Below are 20,205 nucleotides of genomic sequence, written 5' to 3' on the forward strand. Positions count from 1 at the left end.
TAATAAGAGGTATTAGTTACAAATATTTCACATCCACTGTCAACATACAGCTAAGAACACACGGATTATATGCTAGTGAGCTGTGCACTCTCAGGGTCATCTGAGGAGAAACTTCAGTGAAACTATCTGCTCAGGATGCAGCAGTAGTTTAAAAGAGCAAATAGGATGCTTGAGTGAGTTCAATAAAAGCTAGAAAATGATGAAATTGTATCACACAGTATACACCCTCGTGGAATACCGACTCCAATTTTGTTCTCTTTGCCTTAAGAAAAATATTGAGGCTATTGAAGCCGTGAGGCAATGAAGATACTCTGAAGCATGTTGAGATTTACATACCATGTGCAATAACAAGGAGTAGGATTAGTTAATTGGGACGGGGTGGGATTTGATTGGAATATTCAACCTGTGAATGACGGCGACAGTTGATCAGTCATTCCTTTACAGTGACCCATAATATTAACAACAGCAATAACTTATTTATACTGTATAAGTCACTTTATAAAAATAGAATAATTTAGCTGTTATACAAGAGATTACAATCCAAACACAAATAAAGGCAACTAAGGGAAGGAATAGGGATTAATAATCGAGGGAAGATTAGTGGGAGACGTGACGGGGTGGGGGGAGGGATATGAGGTAAACTTAGGTTTCCTTGAAATAATATTTCATGGCCTATATAATCATGCTGTAGAAATCACTGACATAGGAGGTTGAGTCAAATTATGCCTGGATTTTTAAAAAGAGCTAGGTATATAATAGACACTAATAATCTTTGTGTATGCATGCTGAAATACTGAGAGGTAACCAGAGCTGCTGGATCAGGTGTGCTGTAGAAGCTAGGAACAGATGTTATTTTTTCCATGTAAAGCATTGAACAATTGGCTGGAAACATTATGGTGTGGGGTTTTTTTGTTTTTTTTCCCCCTTCCTCTGGAATGCCAGGTACAGTCCCCAGGCTGAATGGACCAATGGTTTCATCCATTATGGCTGTTCATATTGTTCCCATAATTTATGGTGTATAAACACATCTAAATTGCTCTTTGTATTTTATGAAGAAATAAGTAGATGTTTAAAATGACTATATTCAAGGCAAGAAAGTATTATTTGGTGCTTTTTAAAGATGGAAAAATCCTGGCAGACGAAGTCTGTACTTCATTTTATGCTGCTATTAAATAAGGGTTTTTTTATTCGTTAAAAATGAATTTTCCATTGTAAGTGGAACCTGAATTTAACTGTTTACTCAGTTTTCAAATTCTCTTGAAGGATTACTTTATATTTTGTTTTCTTTAATGTTAGCAGCATTTGTTGTTCCATTTGATTCTATACTAACTTTCATTGAGCCATACCTTCTTAATCATTAACCTTTTTAAATACTTGGAGCAATTATAATTAAACAAGACGCCTTTGATTTACTAGCACCAATCTAAAATCTGATAAATACAGAAGATTCAAAGTGGAATAGAAAATAATTTGTCTATTTTCTCTCTCCAGTTCTTCTAGTCCAAAATGTACAGCGTGTCAAGAGAACATAGTTAAAGATAAGGTATTGTTGTTAAAATAGTCTCTTATTCCTAATATTCAGTTGCTATGATTTATTTAAAATGTTTTTCTGCTTTACAGAATCCTTTTTAAAGTGTTTTAGTACTGTTTCTTGGGGAAAAATGTTATTGTGCAATTTGAACCTAGTATGTCTTATAGCATGACAAAGTAGTAACCATACAGGATTGGAAGCCTTTATGCCTGTCGATCACGATCGACTGGTTGATCTTGGAGGCTCTGCCATTAGATTGCGATCTCTGGGCAGCTAAGTTTCCTCCAATCCTGACCGAACGGCCCTGAGTTCCTCCAAGCTTGCCTGAGTGCCACTGCAGGTGAATCAGTCGAGGAGCTCAGTTCAATCAGGCAGGTTGCCTGTCTGCTGTGGCCCCACTCTGCTCCCAGAAGCGGCTGGCTGCTGGCATGTCTCTCTGACCCCTGGAGGGGAAAGGGGCAGTGGGTCTCTGTGCGCTGCCCACTCTTGCAAGCACCGCCCCCGCAGCTCCCATTGTCCGGGAACCAAGCTGCAGGGACAGTGCTGGGGACAACACACGGAGACCCCCCCTCCCCCGCGTCCCCCAGGTGCCAGAGAAGTGCCAGCAGCCAGCCGCTTCCAGGAGCAGCATGGGGCCACGGCAAGCAAGCAGCCTGCCTGAGCCCCGCTGCGCCGCCTACCGGGAGCTGCCTGTGTTAAGTGCCTCCCTGCCGGAGCCTGCACCTCACAGCCCCTCCCACACCCCAAGGCCCTGCCCCAGCCCGGAGCCCCCTCCTGAATCCAAACTCCCTCCTTCACCCCAACACTCTGCCACAGCTCAGAGCTCCCTCTTGCACCCAAGCTACCTCCCAGAGCCCACACCCCTCACCCCCCACCCCCTCCTGGACCCCAAGCCCCTGAACCATCTCGGAGCCCCCTTCTGCACCAAACTCCCCCCCAGAGCCCACCCCCCTCACCCTCTCCTGCAACCCAACACTGTGCCCCAGGCTCAGCCAATGCATACCCCACAGTTGAGAATGTTACACTAATTTGTGACAATCCCTGAAGGATTTTGGATCTGTAAATCACAAATGACACTAATAAAAAGTAAAACTCATGAAATGTCCAGTGGATTCTGTGAGATTAGGTGCAGTGTGACCATATGACCCTTGCACCCAAACTCCCTCCCAGACCTTGTATTCCTCATTCCTGCACTCCAATTCCCTGTCCCAGGCTCAGCCCAGAGCCCCCTCCTGCACCTCTGTTCCAGCCCGGTGAAAGTGAATGAGGGTGGGGGACAGTGAGTGATGGAGGGAGCAAGGAATGGAGTGATGGGACGGGGCCCTGGGGAAGGGGCGGGGTAGATCCTGGGTTGATCTTAAATTCAAAAAGTGATCTTGTGCATAAAAAGGTTGGAGACCACTCCTTTACATGCACGGTTAAGAAGGTTATTTCATTGACATCCTTTTTTCCATTTTTTTCACCCACACTTTAAACAGGGTCTTGACTATGTAATGTTTCATCAGTGTAAAGAACGTTCTTTTTAGATAGTAATGACCATTTACTCGGTTCTGACACCTTGATTATCAAAGCTTTGAGATGAGTTCTATACTGATGTAGATACTCCCTTACTCTCGAGAGAGATGTTGGGTATATCAATCTCTCCGTAGCCTTTTCACAAAATTGTTCTCTTCCAGGAAGCAGAGAGCTCTGTGGAGTGCTGTGTTGTAGGCAGTGTAGCTAACTATACAGGGTATCTTCCTACCACTGCGACCCCTTAGTAGAAACACATCTGTTACACTTAGGTTTAGGTCTTCCGCAGTGGCTTTCCTCCTATTTAATGACATCTATATCCAATTTTCTGTATTTATAAGTTAAATCAGATTTTTATTTTTTATTTTTAAAATAGCTTTTGTGTTAGACTCTGTTCGTCTTGTTACCTCATCCCTACAGTCATTCTGTTTTGTGTATCATAGAGATTATGAGGTGTCTGGGGCAGGGATTGTCATCTGTTACTTCTCTGAACAGTGCCAAGCACAGTGGGGCTGTTCTGGGTAGTTGCTGCTGTCAGACAGATGATTTATAATAATAATAAAAATGTCCAGCCAGGTCATCACCTTAATGTAACATTCCCCGTTATCTCTCCCGCCTAAAAAACCCCAGACAGACAGACACCTGGCAATATATGCTGGGAAACCTCAAATACCTTCAACTTTTCCTACCAGCACAGGAGGAGGAAACTAAGGAGAATGTGGATTATTGAACACATACCAGACTTACTGTGCAAGTCAGTTGACTATTTTCTGTAAAACTGAAATTCCACGCTAACTTCTGCTTTTCACAAAATGGAGCAGCCCAAAGGCTTTTACAGAACTGTCGAAACACCTTGTAAAATTATTCAAAAATCTCATTCCATTATCTTTATTATGATATGCAAAACTGCAGCCTCTTTAGCATCATAGAATCATAGAATATAAGGGTTGGAAGGGACCCCAGAAGGTCATCTAGTCCAACCCCCTGCTCGAAGCAGGACCAATTCCCAGTTAAATCAAATTAAATTGTTTATGAATTATTTTGAAAAAAAAAATTGCAAAAATCCATGTTACATAGATTATTTGTGTGAGGAAAAAGTGCCAGCTCATTAAACTTAACTTGGTGTCCGAAAAGCATACAAAACTCTTTCTGCTTCCTCTAACTACCGCAGTGAAGATTCTGTGATCAGAATTTTGCTTTAATTTTATTACTGTTGCAATAGGCAAAATAATTTTCATGCAACTACAGTAGAACCTCAGAGTTAGAAACACTCGAGAATGGAGGTTGTTCATAACTCTGAAATGTTCAGCACTCTGAACAAAATGTTATGGTTGCCCTTTCAAAAGTTTACAACTGAACGTTGACTTAATACAGCTTTGAAACTTTACTATGCAGAAGAAAAATGCAGCTTTGGCTTTATTTTTTTTAGTAGTTGATGTTTAACACAGCTCTGTACTGTATTTGCTGCTCTTTTTTTTTTTTTTTTTTTTCGGTCTTGTCTCTGCTGCTGCTTGATTGTGTACTTCCAGTTCCAAATGAGGGGTGGGGTTGACTGATCAGTTTATAATTCTGGTGTTCGTAACTTTGAAGTTCTACTGTATGTTATCTCTGCAGTGCTGACAGCATTATAAGCTTGCTTTCCCAGAAAAGTAGCCAGAGGTGTTGGCAAACTGCAACTGATTAAAAGATTGTACTCTTTTCTATTGGACTCAGAACTAGCCATAATTATCCGTGTATTCATGATCTCCAGACCTGCTTTATTGCAACTTGTATCTAGGAATGAAGCCACACCCTGTTTTCTGTTCTTTTTTAAAAATAGTCTCCATGGCATACAGTATAGCAACTTCTCTTATCAATTCAGATTGCTGTGAGCGTGTTGCTCTGATGCTTTCTTTCTGCCTTGTCTTCCAAGTGAACACAGATGTCACTTCACAGTCTCTATGGATGTTCAAAGCCCTTGATGGACTTGTTCCTGCTATCTGAGATGTCACCTCTCCCTCCATGACCCCCAACAACAGCTGTGTTCCACTGGGAATATGAAACTGTTGCCCAATAAGTAGAGGCTTGCAAGTGCAAGATACTGACCTTTCACAGGAGCCAACCTAAACTGTGGAACTCATATCTCTAAAAGACAGGAAAGACCACTGACATCGCTGTGTTAAGAACTAAATGCAAAAGTCATCTCTTTAATTTTAACAAAGCCTCATATGTTCTATATATGGACACACTAATGAAGCTATATCTTCAATAAAATAGGAAGGAAGAAAAAATAAGATTGTTTATTTGGATACTATGGTTTGGAGACACGTAAATATCTAAATAGATAAGTACCTGCCAAAAAGTTTAGACATTGCTTCACGATTGTCTGATTATTGCTGTTCTCTCTCTTCAGTTTTCTACAACTCAGTTCAATCCTTTGTGGTCTTTCTAACTGGGAGCTATCTGATCACTGTCTTGGCATATCTATTTTTATTGCTGGGCATGCTGTGCTCTGATGTATGCTTTGTTACTACATATAGGAGGCTCTCTTTTATTCTGTTTTAATCACTAAGTTCTTTCCTCATTTGCGAAAATTTGTTTTACCCCTAGTCTTTCCCCCAGCCTTGAGTGACTTAATTTCCCATTAAAAAAATAGCTTCTGTGGGTGAGAGAGACAAGCTTTCAAGCTTACACAGAGCTCTTGTATCTCTCTCCAACAAAAATTGGTCCAATATGATAAATAGAAAAATATTTAAAACTCAAAAAGTGGGAGTAGAGGAAGGCTTTCAGTCCTCTTTATATACCAGAAAGAATTTAAAAAAAAAAAAAGAGGCAGGCCCTATTTTTTTTTCTTTGTTAGGTTGCCTCACAGTCTGTGAATTGTGTGGTTTTTTTTCTGGTTTACAGTGTCAGTCAGCTCCCTGCACTCCGAGCCTGAATGAACTAATATTGCTATTGTGGAATTGTTTTTAAAAGTATTTTCACTTTATTTGAAGTTATGTTCTTAAACTGTTTTTAAATCTCTAAAGCAAAGTGGCTTCAAATTACAGGTATTTAAGGATAACTGCTGTAGGAGAGAGCTTCTTGCCCTTCAGATATATTGCAGAAATGAAAACAAAGGCTGCAATGAACTACTAATGCTGGCACAACTACTGGTAAGCACTGTGATGCCATCACAAGCTTTCTTTCAAATTAAAGAATGGGAAAATCTACAGAAGTCAACTTTAATCCACCTAGTTCCTGATTAATCAGTGATGTGAGCTAATCTGACTGTTTATAGAAGTTATCATAAATTGTGTTTTTGAAGCTCTACTTTTAATTGATCTGTCAAGAATCTTCGTCATAGACCAAAATTTTTGGTTTGGGCTGCCTAAAAATCCTTCAGCCGGAGTCCTGTGTTCTTAGTATCTATGAAAATCAGGCTACTTATTTAGGTGCCTAAACTTTAGACTCTCCGTTTGGAAAAGTTTGGCTATAATGTTCAGATTTTATAAGAGCAAATGTCACATTCTCATTTGGAAAACCTGTAACATGCAGTAGCTTTGCAGACCTGGAAGGCTGATATGTATGTGGTTTTTCACTGTGCTATTTTTTTGCTATTTCATATATTTTCTTTTTGAGTTTGAATTCCTGCTTGATATTTCATTGTTACCAGTTTTGGGCCTCTAATATAAAGGTTATTCCACTTATACTTGAAATTGTGATGCTTCTGGTACTTCTGAATATCTAAGATAATCTGAAATTTTGGCTCTTCAAGACATAACATAGCAGTCATCTGAGGGTCAGATTCTAACTTCAGAAATACGTATCTCAGTAAATCCATTACTGTGTAGACATGCACAACAGCGTTAGCAGATGTTCTGAGGTACAGCACGGTGCACATCTAAGATTAGACTCTGGTCCTGAGTTTATTTTGGGAGAGTTATCTTTCATGGGTATGATGAGAAGAAACATGTAAAATTTCATTAACTTGATTGTTTTATCTTACAGACGCATTTGAGAAATGACTGTCAGTTTGAAGAACTTTCATGCCACCGTGCTGATTGCAAGGAGAAAATACTGCGGAAGGACTTGCCAGACCATGTAGAAAAGACCTGTAAATATCGGGAGACTACATGTAAATACTGTAAAAGCCAAGTCCCAATGATTACATTACAGGTGCAGTGTTTTCTTCCATCACTAAAATCAGTAAATTACATGTAATGTAGAATGACCAATTTTCACGTTTCTTTTTCAGCAACCATCAGAGGTATTGGGCTTTCAGTCTTGTATAAGGCAAAATTTGCTTCAGCACTTTTCAATTCAAAAGGAAAATATTCTAACTGTGAAGATATATTTGCTGTCGAGGAAGTTGTCACAACCCAAGTGTAAATTAAATTGAACAGGAAACATTTGAACACCAGAAATTAAAAAAAAACCAAAAACTGTTTTTTTCTAAAGTACAGTCTTCACATGATGCAGGGAATAACTGCTACATTACAGTAATTTTTTGGCATACATTCTTCTATTCCATCCTATTTAAATTGGTATATTGTGCAAATCTACCATCCTAACAATATACCGTCAAGCAGGAGTATGTGTTTCAGAGGAATAGCACATTACCATTTTTCCTTTGTTTGGTGCCTGTGTCATCCAGAACAGCTTTACGTCACCTTTGCAGTTGTGCCAGGGAATTAGATACTCTTGTATAAGCTGGCAAGGAAGAAGGAAGAAAATGAACATAACATCAAATTCAATAATACCTACTGTCTCTGCATATCATGTACCATATGCAGTCATATTTAGAAAGCATTATTATTATTTTTGGCCCAAGAGTAGGGTGTCTGGTAAGCAGTGTGTTATAAGTGGGATAGAACTATAGGATAGAGATTGGGGCTACCATTATGGTCAAGTGGGGCAGAATTTGTGGTGGTTCAGTGGCTTGGATTTGTATGTATGTTATCGCACTCCTGCATCTTATGATATTGAGCCCCACTCTGATATATATTCACTGTGTTTATTTTTAATATATTTGTGCAATGTTTCCATGTCTACAGCTCCCTGGACCTCTTAGTGAATGGCTAGAACTTTCCACTTTCTAGTAATTATGTTCTTAGCTATTACTGTTAGATGACGACAAAGCTCACAAGGGTGTATTTGTGAAAATACAAAGCAAATATATGTATGTTAACAGGAGGCATTGGTGATTTATTTAATATGATTTGTATAGAGGCATCTTAGCCTCTAACACTGTAGGCATTACTATACGGAGACAAATATATAAATAAAATCTGGGAGAAAGGCATCAGAATCTCTATTGTGTATATACAACATCTGCCTTTCTCCCACATGTTTGTCCAGATTTAGTAAGTGATATGAACCAGTAGATGACTTTCTAAAATACTCGGGGGTCTACCCCGCAGTGACTGCCTAGGTTCATCTTTGGTACAGCTATCTTTCCGTATCTGTCCAGTACATTTAAGGGGTTCCTGTAAGCTGTGGCAGTGCAATCTTATTTTTATACAACTGGTCATTCCTTCTGTTCACTCAGCTCTCAAAACTGTTACGGGAAAACTTGAAAGTCTGCTATCTTTAGGCTTGAATTGTTGGGGATATGGCCAAATTGAAATGTCTAAAGCCATTCTGCACTTAATTTTTAGGGGTTAAGTATTGTGTCTGTAGAGTAAATCTTAGTGATTCTTTAAATATGTTCATACCAAATCCAGACTGGGTTCCTGAATATCTCATATTTTTTATTCAGGGAGCAGAAAAATTAAAAGGTCTAGTCTTATGAAAGTGAGATTTGAATAACAGAAGCAGAAGTTTCTCAGCTTCTCTTGGTGCATTTCCTGAAACAACTTAGTTATGCATTTTTGTCTATAATTATGTTATTAGACTTGAATCTTTCAAGAACTGTATTTTTATATTTTAATTCCTATCTTTAACAAGACCAACAGTTACTTTTGATTTACACATACTGTTTTCTGTAGTTCCAGGGGAAAAAAGGAAAAAATTTTGAGCAAGTATTTTCCCAAAAACTCGATAAAATGAGAGCATTCTTAAAAGTGTAACTTCATCAGAGACCATAGTATTTTTTCAGGGCCCACAAAGGGAATGCACTTCATACTAAATAAAGTTGTATACGGAGAGGTCTAATTTTACATCAGTGGTTCCCAAACTTTTATACTGGTGACCCCTTTCACATAGCAAGCCTCTGAGTGCGACCTCCCTCCCCCTTGTAAACTAAAAACACTTTTAAATATATTTAACACCATTGTAAATGCTGGAGGCAAAGCGGGGTTTGGGGTGGAGGCTGACAGCTCTCGACCCCCCCATGTAATAACCTCGTGACCTCCCCGAGGGGTCCTGACCCCCAGTTTGAGAACCCCGGTTTTACATGTAGTAAAAATCTGAGGTATTAGCCAGTCCTTTTCATATTTTGCTTCTTTATGAACTTCTTAACAAGAGCAAGTTTGTAAGTACAGTTCTTATGCCTGTACCAGCTGCTACTGTCCTGGACATTGAGATATCCCTGAGAAGTGTCTTGTCCCCATGAGAGCCTATGGTCACTAAGGTTTAGTTTCCAATTTGGTCTAATCACAGATGGTAGGACAAGCTAATTGAACAAATGGGAAAAATCTTCCCTTGCTTTTCAGCCAACATTTTATTTTAACAATCTGTAGATCTCAAATTAAAACTTTAAGTGCTTATCCTGGAGAATTGAAAGGCCCTGTAAGGTTAAAGGAGAGTGACAAGAGTTTTCGGATGTAGCAAGTGGTGTTATAGATGGCAAGCAAATGCTCTGTGATTAGTGTAGGGGAAGGCAAAAACGTTTCCTGAAGCACTGAAGCATAAAAAGGGGAGAGCAGGAACCTTTGTAGAGTTAGACCAATGCCTGCTTGTTGTAGCAGATCAGCAAATCAAAAGTGTTAGGTGTTCCTATATTCAAAATATTAATGAAACTAATAATTTGCAACATAGGACCAGCTTCCAATCATAGTGGTTTTGGTGTTTCAGGGGCGCAACAATAGCCACAGCATTAATATCCTGGAGGAGCAGAGATCAGCCACTGATCATGCCATAAAACAACAATGCCTACATTCTTTTAAAAGCCTGGAAGAATGTAGTGTGTGAGATTATACAAATGCTGATAAATTTGGGTTTATTTTGGAATATTACCTGACTATACTTGAGTACCAAGACTTAGTCTGGTTGTAACCAGACCACTCAGTTAGATGAAAGAAAGATTTGCTTTGTGTAGTCCATCTGCTCACCCTGAGCTTAAGTTCATCTCTGTTGGCCTGTGCAGACCATCAGGTTTTTAAGCACATTAATAAGTCAGGCAGGCATTTCAGGGACTTGAACAGAAAATGAAAAGCAGCACAAACATTTTTTCGAGGCTGTACAAAGAAAAAAACCAAAGGTATGCAAATGGAAACAAAAATAATTTTTCTTGTTTCATGTGTGGTTCATGTCTTCATAGAATCTGCCTGCTCTGCAGCGTAGGAAATCCCCTTTATGGCTGACAGACTATTTAGATAGTGATATGGACTTGCAATTAAAATTTTAAAAAGCACAAGTATTTGTCTAGTCTATACTGCAATGCTTTATCTCTCTAGGTGAATTCATTTCTAAATGCAATTTTATTTCATTTTATTTGAAGCAAACATAAAGCTTTTGGTACAATGCAATGTATTCCACGGTCCAGTGTGTCTTTCTGGCAGACAAAATGCTCATTCTTCAAAGCAAAAACAGAAGTGAAAATTGTATTTTATTATTAAAGAATCAAAGTATTATACAGAAAAAGAGAATTTTTAAAATTGTTATAAAATGGGTTTGCATGCTGCTTTTGCTATTCTGAAAACCTTGTTATCCTAGCCTGATTTAAGGCAAGATTATGTGCAACCTGCATCTCACATCATATGGAAGAGTTGAGAGCAGCTTCCATGGAGAGTGGGTGCCTAGGGATGAGGAATGAGCTCTTCTGGTCAGAATGGAAGTAGTAGTATTCTACTCCTGGAATAGGGGCCAAAATCAAATGCATGTTGAAGTCATTGGAAAGACTCTCATTGCTTTCAGGGAGCACAGATTTGGGCCATGAACCAGTAGCGGATTACTCACCTCCTGAAGCAAGGGGGGAAACCAGAGAATTGTCAGTGATTTACATGGTGCCCTTTACTGTGGGCTACGAGTAAACTTTCAGTCTATCCCTTAGTCTTTCAGACCTGTCTGACATAGTGAATTAGGAGATGAACACAAAAAATGCACTGTGGTTTGATCAAAAGGAGCTTTAAATAAGCTTAAGTATTTTGATGTATAGTGCAAGAATTCAGTATCAAATGGTAAAGAGACTCAAAATTAAAGGATAATCAAAAGAGTGAATACCAGTATATGGATTTACAGGGTTCTCTGACATTCAGAAGCATAAATAAGTATAAAGCATAAAGTATTCTTGTCAGCAAGTTAAAGAAGTATGGGCTGGATGAAAGGACTGTAAGGTGGATAGAAACCTGGCTAGATCGTCGGGCTCAATGGGTAGTGATCAATGGCTCCATGTCTAGTTGGCAGCCGGTATCAAACAGAGTGCCCCAAGGGTCTGTCCTGGGGATGGTTTTGTTCAATATCTTCATTAATGTTCTGGAGGATGGCGTGGGCTGCACCCTCAGCAAGTTTGCAGATGACACTAAACTGGGAGGAGAGGTGGATATGTTGGAGGGTAGGGATAGGATACAGAGGGACCTAGACAAATTAGAGGTTTGGGCCAAAAGAAATCTGATGAGGTTCAACAAGGACAAGTGCAGAGTCCTGCACTTGGGACAGAAGACTCCCATGAACTACTACAGACTAGGGACCAAATGACTAGGCAGCAGTTCTGCAGAAAAGGACCTCGGAGTTACAGTGGACAAGAAGCTGGGTATGCGTCAACAGTGTGCCCTTGTTGCCAAGAAGGCTAACGGCATTTTGCGCTGAATAAGTAGGGGAAGTGCCAGCAGATCGAGGGACGTGATCATTCTCCTCTATTCGACAGTACAAGAAGGATGTGGAAAAATTGGCAAGAGTCCAGTGGAGGGCAACAGAAATGATTAGGGGGCTGAAGAACATGACTTATGAGGAGAGGCTGAGGGAACTGGGATTGTTCATTCTGCAGAAGAGAAGAATGAGGTGGGATTTGATAGCTGCTTTCAACTACCTGAAAGGGGGTTCCAAAGAGGATGGATCTAGACTGTTCTCAGTGGTAGCAGATGACAGAAGAAGGAGTAATGGTCTCAAGTTGCCGTGGGGGAGGTTTAGGTTGGATATTAGGGAAAACTTTTTCACTAGGAGGGTGGTGAAGCACTGGAATGGGCACCTAGGGAGGTGGTGGAATCTCCTTCCTTAGAAGTTTTCAAGGTCAGGCTTGACAAAGCCCTGGCTGGGATGATTTAGTTGGGGTCTGGTCCTGCTTTGAGCAGAGGGTTGGACTAGATGACCTCCTGAGGTCCCTTCCAACACTGATATTCTATGATAAACATCTGAAGAGCTTTCCAATGCACTGTATGGTGGTATTGGAAGGAATATCGTCTTGGCAATTATCCTCTTTTCCAATAATGTGCACTCCCCTACATGCTTCGTGGGATAGAGAACTTTGATTTTATTGAGGTTTTATTGATAAAGGGTGATGTAAACTGCTCTTCTTTCCACAGGAAAATATGATAAATCCCTTATTTTTCTGAATCAAAAACAGTTGAGAAATACATATCAACTGAAAACGTAACATCTGTGTTTGTTCTTTCCATACATTGTACAAACACGAAGTAGCCATGTTAACTGTACTGCTCACTGTATAGCACCATGTGAATATATATTTTTAATTACAGCATGGTAAGTTACTTCTTTTTTCAGGCAAGTCCTGTTATAAAATGGTTTGTAATTTTAAATATTGATAAAGTATAAATTGTAATTTGCCTTTTTTCTTTTCTTTTAGAAACATGAAGATACAGACTGTCCCTCTGTCGCGGTTTCATGTCCTCATAAATGCAGTGTTACATCACTCTTGAGAAGGGAGGTAAGAAGTCATGCCCAGAGTTGTGCTAAAAATTAAATAAATCCCTGTTCAACAGTGTTCACCTTAGAACTTTGTTGTTAGTAAGATCTCGCAAGAATTTTGCCAGAAGCCATTTCCTTATTACGATGTGAGATCTAAAGAAAAGGCTTATCTACCACTACAGTTAAGTGTGATAATTTTTTAATAATTTTTTTAGTGATTTCTTAGGAAATTATATTTCAGAAATTACTTCCTTAATTTTCTGTATTTATTACACATGGTTTGTCAAAAAAGATTAGCTTTTATCTCTCTTAATGAAAACTGAGTTAGAAGCACTTATTGAGGCCAGTAGAGCAGAACTTTTGGGTAGTGTTAGGCAGCATGTATTCTTCAAGTCTCAATATTGAAATAGAATGATAAATCTAAAATATAGTAGCATATACTGACATTAGACATCATATAGCATATAAACCAGAGGTACATCCTGACCTTAAATGCTGTTTTGATTTTGGTGTCCTCATCTCAGAAAAGATCATAGCAGATATTGAACAGCTGTTGTGTGGAGTTGGTCCATGCAAGAGATTAAAAATATTGTTAGGACTGTTAAATTCGCAAAGGAGAATAAAGGGCCTGACACTTAGATGTCATGGTGGTATAGATGCTTTAGAAATATTTCAGTTAAACCGATTTAGCTGATGCTTAGTCAGCTAAATGTATACTCAATACGAGGACAAGAGGGCACTTTTGATTAAATAAAGAGGCACCAAGTTTAAATCATCTAAAAGGAAACACTGTGAAACTCACTGCCACAGGATAAATGTTAAGTAAATAGTTTAATCTTATTCAAGAAAGGATTTAATATTTAGTGTCTGTATTTCATACGATTGGGATAAAATTACTGCTTTATGGTAAAATTTACCAGTAACTGAGATAAAGAAGAAATTTCCTCTTGACGTTTGCTATTGCTATAGTGTAAATGGACCATTGGTCTGTTCCAGTATGGCATGTCCTGTGATCAGGTGCAACAGGCTACTAAAGCTTCTAACATATGTAGAAAATTCAGTTAATATTTTGAGCCGGTAAATTTCTTTTGTATCTTGTGGTGTTTGAATGTATTCCTTTATTTGATCCAGTATTAGTAGTATCTGTAAAGGCTGATGTGCATATTTTTCTAAAAATAAATCCTTTTGTATGATCTAGAATGGGGAGCACATATTTGTCTCCAGCACTCCTTAAAATATTGTCATTTTTTTTAAACTCATTTTTGAGGTATCTTTTTTTCACTGATAACCCAAAAAATCTAATGGAGTATGTTCTCCTGACATAGGAATACATCATTTTAGTGTTACAGTAAGTGAGTAATCATATTTAGTGCCCAAAGCGTGCCAGGTACTTTCCAACTCTGTCTGCCCCAAGGAATGTGCAATCTAAAATGTATACTAGGCCTTGTGCATTATTAATAAACATTATGCTCTTGAGAAGATGATCTAGGCATCTGTCTAATAATATAAGTGGAGAGCCACCTTTGGGGCTCAGTTCTGCCAGTATATATTAACCAATTGAGATCCTGATTCAGGAAAGCACTCCTTCTCATAACAACACCTATACATGTTCTTAAATCCTACTGAAGTCAATAAGAAATGCTTAATTGCTGTCCTGAGTAGTGAGGGACTTAAGAATGAAGTCCTTACTACTGTGAATTGTCCCATTAAAAACAATAGGTCAACTCACATCAATAAGCACAAGTCTTGATGCGAAGGGTTGGAGGAATTGGATTCTAAAAGTTGTTGGTAGGGTTGGATTTTAACCAGCTGCCATCTTGCCCTGCATCATTCTAAGGTGATATAGGCAAATGCCTGCCTAACAGTTTGGCACAATACACGACTTTCTCATTCTCAATAGCGTACAAAAAGTGAAAATGATATCTTATAGAATAATCGCAACTCTTAATATGTGTGAATGGTTACTGGTTGACACAGTCCTTAGTTCTGAGGAGGTGAAAGAAGCCGTGCCCCCCCCCCCCCCCCCGAAATCTTGTATAGCACATGTACTTTTTCTTACCTGATTTTTATTTTTTTTTTCTGAAATGTTTCTTTTGAACTTTCATTGTGAATTTCTACAGCAAGTTGTTAAAACAAAGTAGATGTTGCATATGCCAGGGGGGGATGAGTTAAGCATCTCAAAATTAGATTTGAAAACCCTTGTTTCTTTAGCACCACAGTTTCATATGCAGGCAGGATCAGTTCAGGCCTTTTTCTGGAGGTGGATGAATTGAGGACCAGAGGGCTTACTGTGTGCAGGTCTTTTTAAATATCTTGAACTCAGTGGAGGTATAAGAGTTTACACCAGGTGAGGATCTGGCCCCTAGGTCCTCTCTGCTCTGTATGGAAATAAAGATCTTAAGGCACTTGTCAGAAGAGATGAGGTTTGTCATGGTGTCCTTTACAAAATGGCCCTTCATTCCAGCTCTTAGGCTGTTTGCATCATTCTGCTGCCCTGTCCCCTAAAAACGGCTGCATTTCATTATGGCTCTGTGTATATACTTCTGTGATTTTATTTTAAAGGACAAATTATTTTCTGTGTTTATCATTCAGAATATTGGATCTGTGCAAAATACAGGCCTTTTCCTATTTTAAAGCATTGAATCCTGTGTACTGCATTATAAATGTGACTCAACTGCACCCTGGTATAAAGTATTTGTCTGTTTCATGCAGTATTTGTTTACAGTCTTCATTGTTTAGTTTTGTTTTATTTTAAATTCTGATATTGAGAATTGCATGTCATGTTTTGACAATCTGTTCCTAATGAAACTAGAGTTAGAAAAGGCGTATGTTACTACAGTGAAACTGGTCTTAAGTGACTACCCAACAGACCAGCAAAAATCATTTGTCAAGTAAAGATTGACCTTTAATTAAAGTCAAACAAAAATGTATGGAAAGCCTTGGGTTTCTTTAAAGTGGCATTTTTTTTTAATGGGTTGCCTACAGGAATGGTCTTCAGTGGATGTTTCACTGTATATTAAATGTGTCTCTGTATATTGTATTGGCATGTGCGTGTGGTTACATGTGTATATACAGTTTATGCACTCTGAGTAAGAGTGGAGATAATATGCACACATGTACTGTATGTTTTACAAATGGCACACAATACAAATCTGATAATCTGTGCCCTTTATATGTTCTGAGCATTATCATGCAAACGTTTTCTGCCAAAACTCACATTTTTTTCCTATTGCAGTTGAATGCACATTTGTCAGAATGTATTAATGCCCCAAGTACCTGTAGTTTTAAGCGTTATGGCTGCACTTTTCAGGTCAGTATATAACAATTATACTTCCCAATTGATGAAAGTCTGCAATAAGAAAATTTAACATTTTGACGTGAAAGTTCTGGACTTCTCTACTCTTGGTTAAGAAACATTCATCCAGTTGCATGAGTGATTAAGACTATGCAGCAGGTGTTCGTTTTTGCATATATTTTTATATATATAAAATTATAAAAAGCACATACACATACTGGCGATATCTTGGGATTTCAGTTAGCCAGTTACAGATGTCTGAGATCAGAAGATGATATTACATTAAAAACTTTAACTTTTCTCTTCTTTGAAATAAGAGAAAAATAGTCATTTTTTTTCTCTCCACAAGCTGTCTAGTAATTTCAGCTGTTCTATGGAAGTTATTTAATTTTTTCCCAAATTAAATTTAATTTCTTCTGTTTGCGCCTGTGAATATATATGATGTGATTAAAAATAGGTTGGCCCACTTAGAATGTTTGTTTTATGTACATTCATATATACATATGTATATATGTGTGTGTATGCCTATAGGTGCATGGTCAAATCGCAGCATAGAATTAATAAAAATTGTAGATTAAATCCTAGAAGTCACCACAAAGTAAGAAAAAACTTTGTGTAGTTTCAACACTGTTATTTCCATATTTGCAATATCTTACTTTTCATACCATGCATCTGAGAGTGTCAGCGAATTCTGACAGTTTTACAGTAAAAATTTAAAAGCTGCTGACAGGAAAAACGGAATTTATCAAATTAAATGCCATAATTTTGAAGCTCACTGTGACCTATGAAACTAGATTTTTGTGTACATGTGCAATCTCTGTGCAACACTCCTATAAACCTTCTTTCCCATTGATATCTCAAGGCCTGTTTTAAGTCTCATTGAAGTCAGAGAGTCTTTTCCCATTAACATCAAAGGACTTTTGATCAGTCCCTTAATATTCTGCCAGTGTAAAAAAGAAAGCATTCAACAATTTAAACACAAAAAGTACAGTTCCTCTCTCAACTGTAGAAATAATTAATGATGTAGCACTGCCCACTGTTATGTCTTACGTATCACTGTTCATTCTTTTTATGTATGTATATGTGTGTATATATGTACATATATCCACATATATATTTTTGAATATTTTATATAGAGTATATACATTGAAGATCATTGAAACTTTTCCAGTTGCTTGCAACATATCTAACATCTAAACAGATATAAAATGTTTTGCAAAATATTTGCTGAAGTATAGCGTGAAGTAGAAGGTAACATGATCTGCATCTTATGTACTCTGTATATTATCTATGTGTGTTTTGTAAACTTACAGTGGTTATTTGTACCAACATTTGCAGATTGTGAGGGGGCAGGAAATCTGAACATCATAAAGCAACAATGGATGTGTCTTGCTAACTTTCTATAATGGCAAATTAGCCACTGTAAACTATTTTAGTTGACAGATTCTACAAAGTTGGCAGTTTCCAGTGATGATAAATGTACCTTAACTGTTTTTCTTTCATATTCACATCAATGGAAACTTTACAGTAATTTATAAAATGGTTAAAGCTATATTTGTGGAATCAGATGTTTGAGTTATGTGACTTGTTTTCTGATTTATTTATTATAAAAGTTTCTAGAGATGGTTCTAAACAATTCATTTTGTAAATCTTTTCTCCACTTTTGTTTCCTCTGATAAATAAGTACAATGGAAATATACAGCAGTTGGATAAAACACTTGTTTTTAAATGTATCTCTCACTTCTTTCATAAGTTCCCAAGTAGATTTCCACTCTATTTATATTTTTTATAAAGTACATCTGTGTACCAAAATATATGTAGTGCTGGTTTTATAGTCTTGTGTTATATTATTGGTTTTTTTAAAAAAGTGAAATTGGCTAAAATGTATAAATTCTTTGTTGTCACAGGGAACAAATCAGCAAATTAAAGCACATGAAGCCAGCTCAGCAGTGCAGCATGTAAATTTATTGAAAGAATGGAGTAATTCTCTAGAAAATAAGGTATATCTTCTACTCACTTTAATTTTCATTAATTTTTTTAAATTCTATAAAAATAGAGGAAAACACTTTTGTTCAGAAGCTGTTTGGAAATACAGCTAAACCACTAGTAGGCTCAAAAAGCGGTAAAATGAGTCAGTGTAACATCAATTTTATTACAATAAAAGAAGAAAATTGGCTTCACGAATAAATATGTAATTTTTATTCACGTGTTGCTATGAATTTAGTATTTTAATATTTAAGTTATCAAACCAGCTGACATTAAATTTCTCCTTCAATCCCTTTTTCTTATGAAAGAGACGGTTAGGAAAAGTACTGCAATGTTAGGAGCTGCATCTACCTGTGTATTTTTCTGGAGATCAGATCCTGGAAAACTCCACATACTGAACCGGCTTCATTTTTATTTTAAATTTATCAAGAGCTCTCCAAGCTTCTTGGCCTGAAGAGACTTTTATTAATTGACATTCTGTGTTACTCTCAGGCAGGCTGGTTTCTGTTCTGATGCTGGATCTAACTAAGTTCTCATTGTGCAATGCTCCCTTGGAACTCTTGTCTTTAAAAGAGTTTTGGGGACTTAGGGGAATTTATTGGGAGACAAGGTGCGGCAGATCACCTCACTAACAGCTTCAAGTCCTTTGAATGACTTAATTTAGAGCATTTAAAGCAGGCCTTTCGTAGGCTTTGACTTCAAAATATGTGTCAATGCTGCACCCAATCAATAGTGAAATGAGGCAACCCATTTTAAAGTGACAGGTCTTAAGAGGGTCAGTGTTTTAAATAAAAACATTATTTTGATGGCTTAACCAAATACTGAATTACTTTTAATCCGATGGTTTCAGAGTAGCAGCCATGTTAGTCTGTATCCGCAAAAAGAAAAGGAGTACTTGTGGCACCTTAGCAACTAACAAATTTATTTGAGCATAAGCTTTCGTAAGCTACAGCTCACTTCATCGGATGCATTCAGTGGAAAATATAGTGGGGAGATTTATATACATAGAAAACATGAAGCAATGGGTGTTACCATACACACTGTAACGAGACTGATCACTTAAGGTGAGATATTACCAGCAGGAGAGCGTTGGAGAGGTTTTAGTTGGGGGCTGAAGGTGATGGCTAGTGGCGTTCTCTTATTTTCTTTGTTGGGCCTGTCCTGTAGTAGGTGACTTTTGGGTACTCTTCTGGCTCTGTCAATCTGTTTCTTCACTTCAGCAGGTGGGTATTGTGGTTGTAAGAATGCTTGATAGAGATCTTGTAGGTGTTTGTCTCTGTCTGAGGGGTTGGAGCAAATGCAGATGTATCATAGAGCTTGGCTGTAGACAATGGATCGTGTGGTGTGGTCTGGATAAAAGCTGGAGGCATGTAGGTAGGAATAGCAGTCGGTAGGTTTCCAGTATAGGGTGGTGTTTATGTGACCATCGCTTATTAGCACCGTAGTGTCCAGGAAGTGGATCTCTTGTGTGGACTGGTCCAGGCTGAGGTTGATGGTGGGATGGAAATTGTTGAAATCATGGTGGAATTCCTCAAGGGTTTCTTTTCCATGGGTCCAGATGATGAAGATGTCATCAATGTAGGTAGCGCAAGTAGAGTAGGGGCATTAGGGGATGAGAGCTGAGGAAGCGTTGTTCTAAGTCCACCATAAAAATGTTGGCATACTGTGGGGCCGTGCGCGTACCCATAGCAGTGCCGCTGATTTGAAGGTATACATTGTCCCCAAATGTGAAATAGTTATGGGTGAGGACAAAGTCACAAAGTTCAGCCACCAGGTTTGCCGTGACATTATCGGGGATACTGTTTCTGACGGCTTGTAGTCCATCTTTGTGTGGAAAATTGGTGTAGACTGCTTCTACATCCATAGTGGCCAGGATGGTGTTTTCAGGAAGATCACC

At 38.2% G+C, this 20,205-nt stretch overlaps 1 protein-coding gene across 6 annotated transcripts in view; it reads left to right on the forward strand.

Annotated features, from left to right (window-relative positions):
- The window catches only part of TRAF3 (TNF receptor associated factor 3), an 88,915-nt gene that overhangs the window by 43,046 nt on the left and 25,664 nt on the right, over positions 1-20,205 (forward strand). For 4 of the 6 annotated variants that reach the window (XM_048853909.2, XM_048853911.2, XM_048853910.2 and 1 more), the window contains 6 exons: positions 1,492-1,543; positions 6,073-6,177; positions 7,013-7,180; positions 12,966-13,046; positions 16,263-16,337; positions 18,230-18,322. In XM_048853909.2, the coding sequence (XP_048709866.1) occupies positions 1,492-1,543; positions 6,073-6,177; positions 7,013-7,180; positions 12,966-13,046; positions 16,263-16,337; positions 18,230-18,322 (574 nt within the window). The remainder of the gene's footprint in view (positions 1-1,491; positions 1,544-6,072; positions 6,178-7,012; positions 7,181-12,965; positions 13,047-16,262; positions 16,338-18,229; positions 18,323-20,205) is intronic. The other 2 variants (XM_048853912.2, XM_048853913.2) reach the window with 2 other exon arrangements.

This window comes from Caretta caretta, chromosome 6 (assembly GCF_965140235.1).
Source record: "Caretta caretta isolate rCarCar2 chromosome 6, rCarCar1.hap1, whole genome shotgun sequence".
Lineage (NCBI taxonomy): Eukaryota > Metazoa > Chordata > Testudines > Cheloniidae > Caretta > Caretta caretta.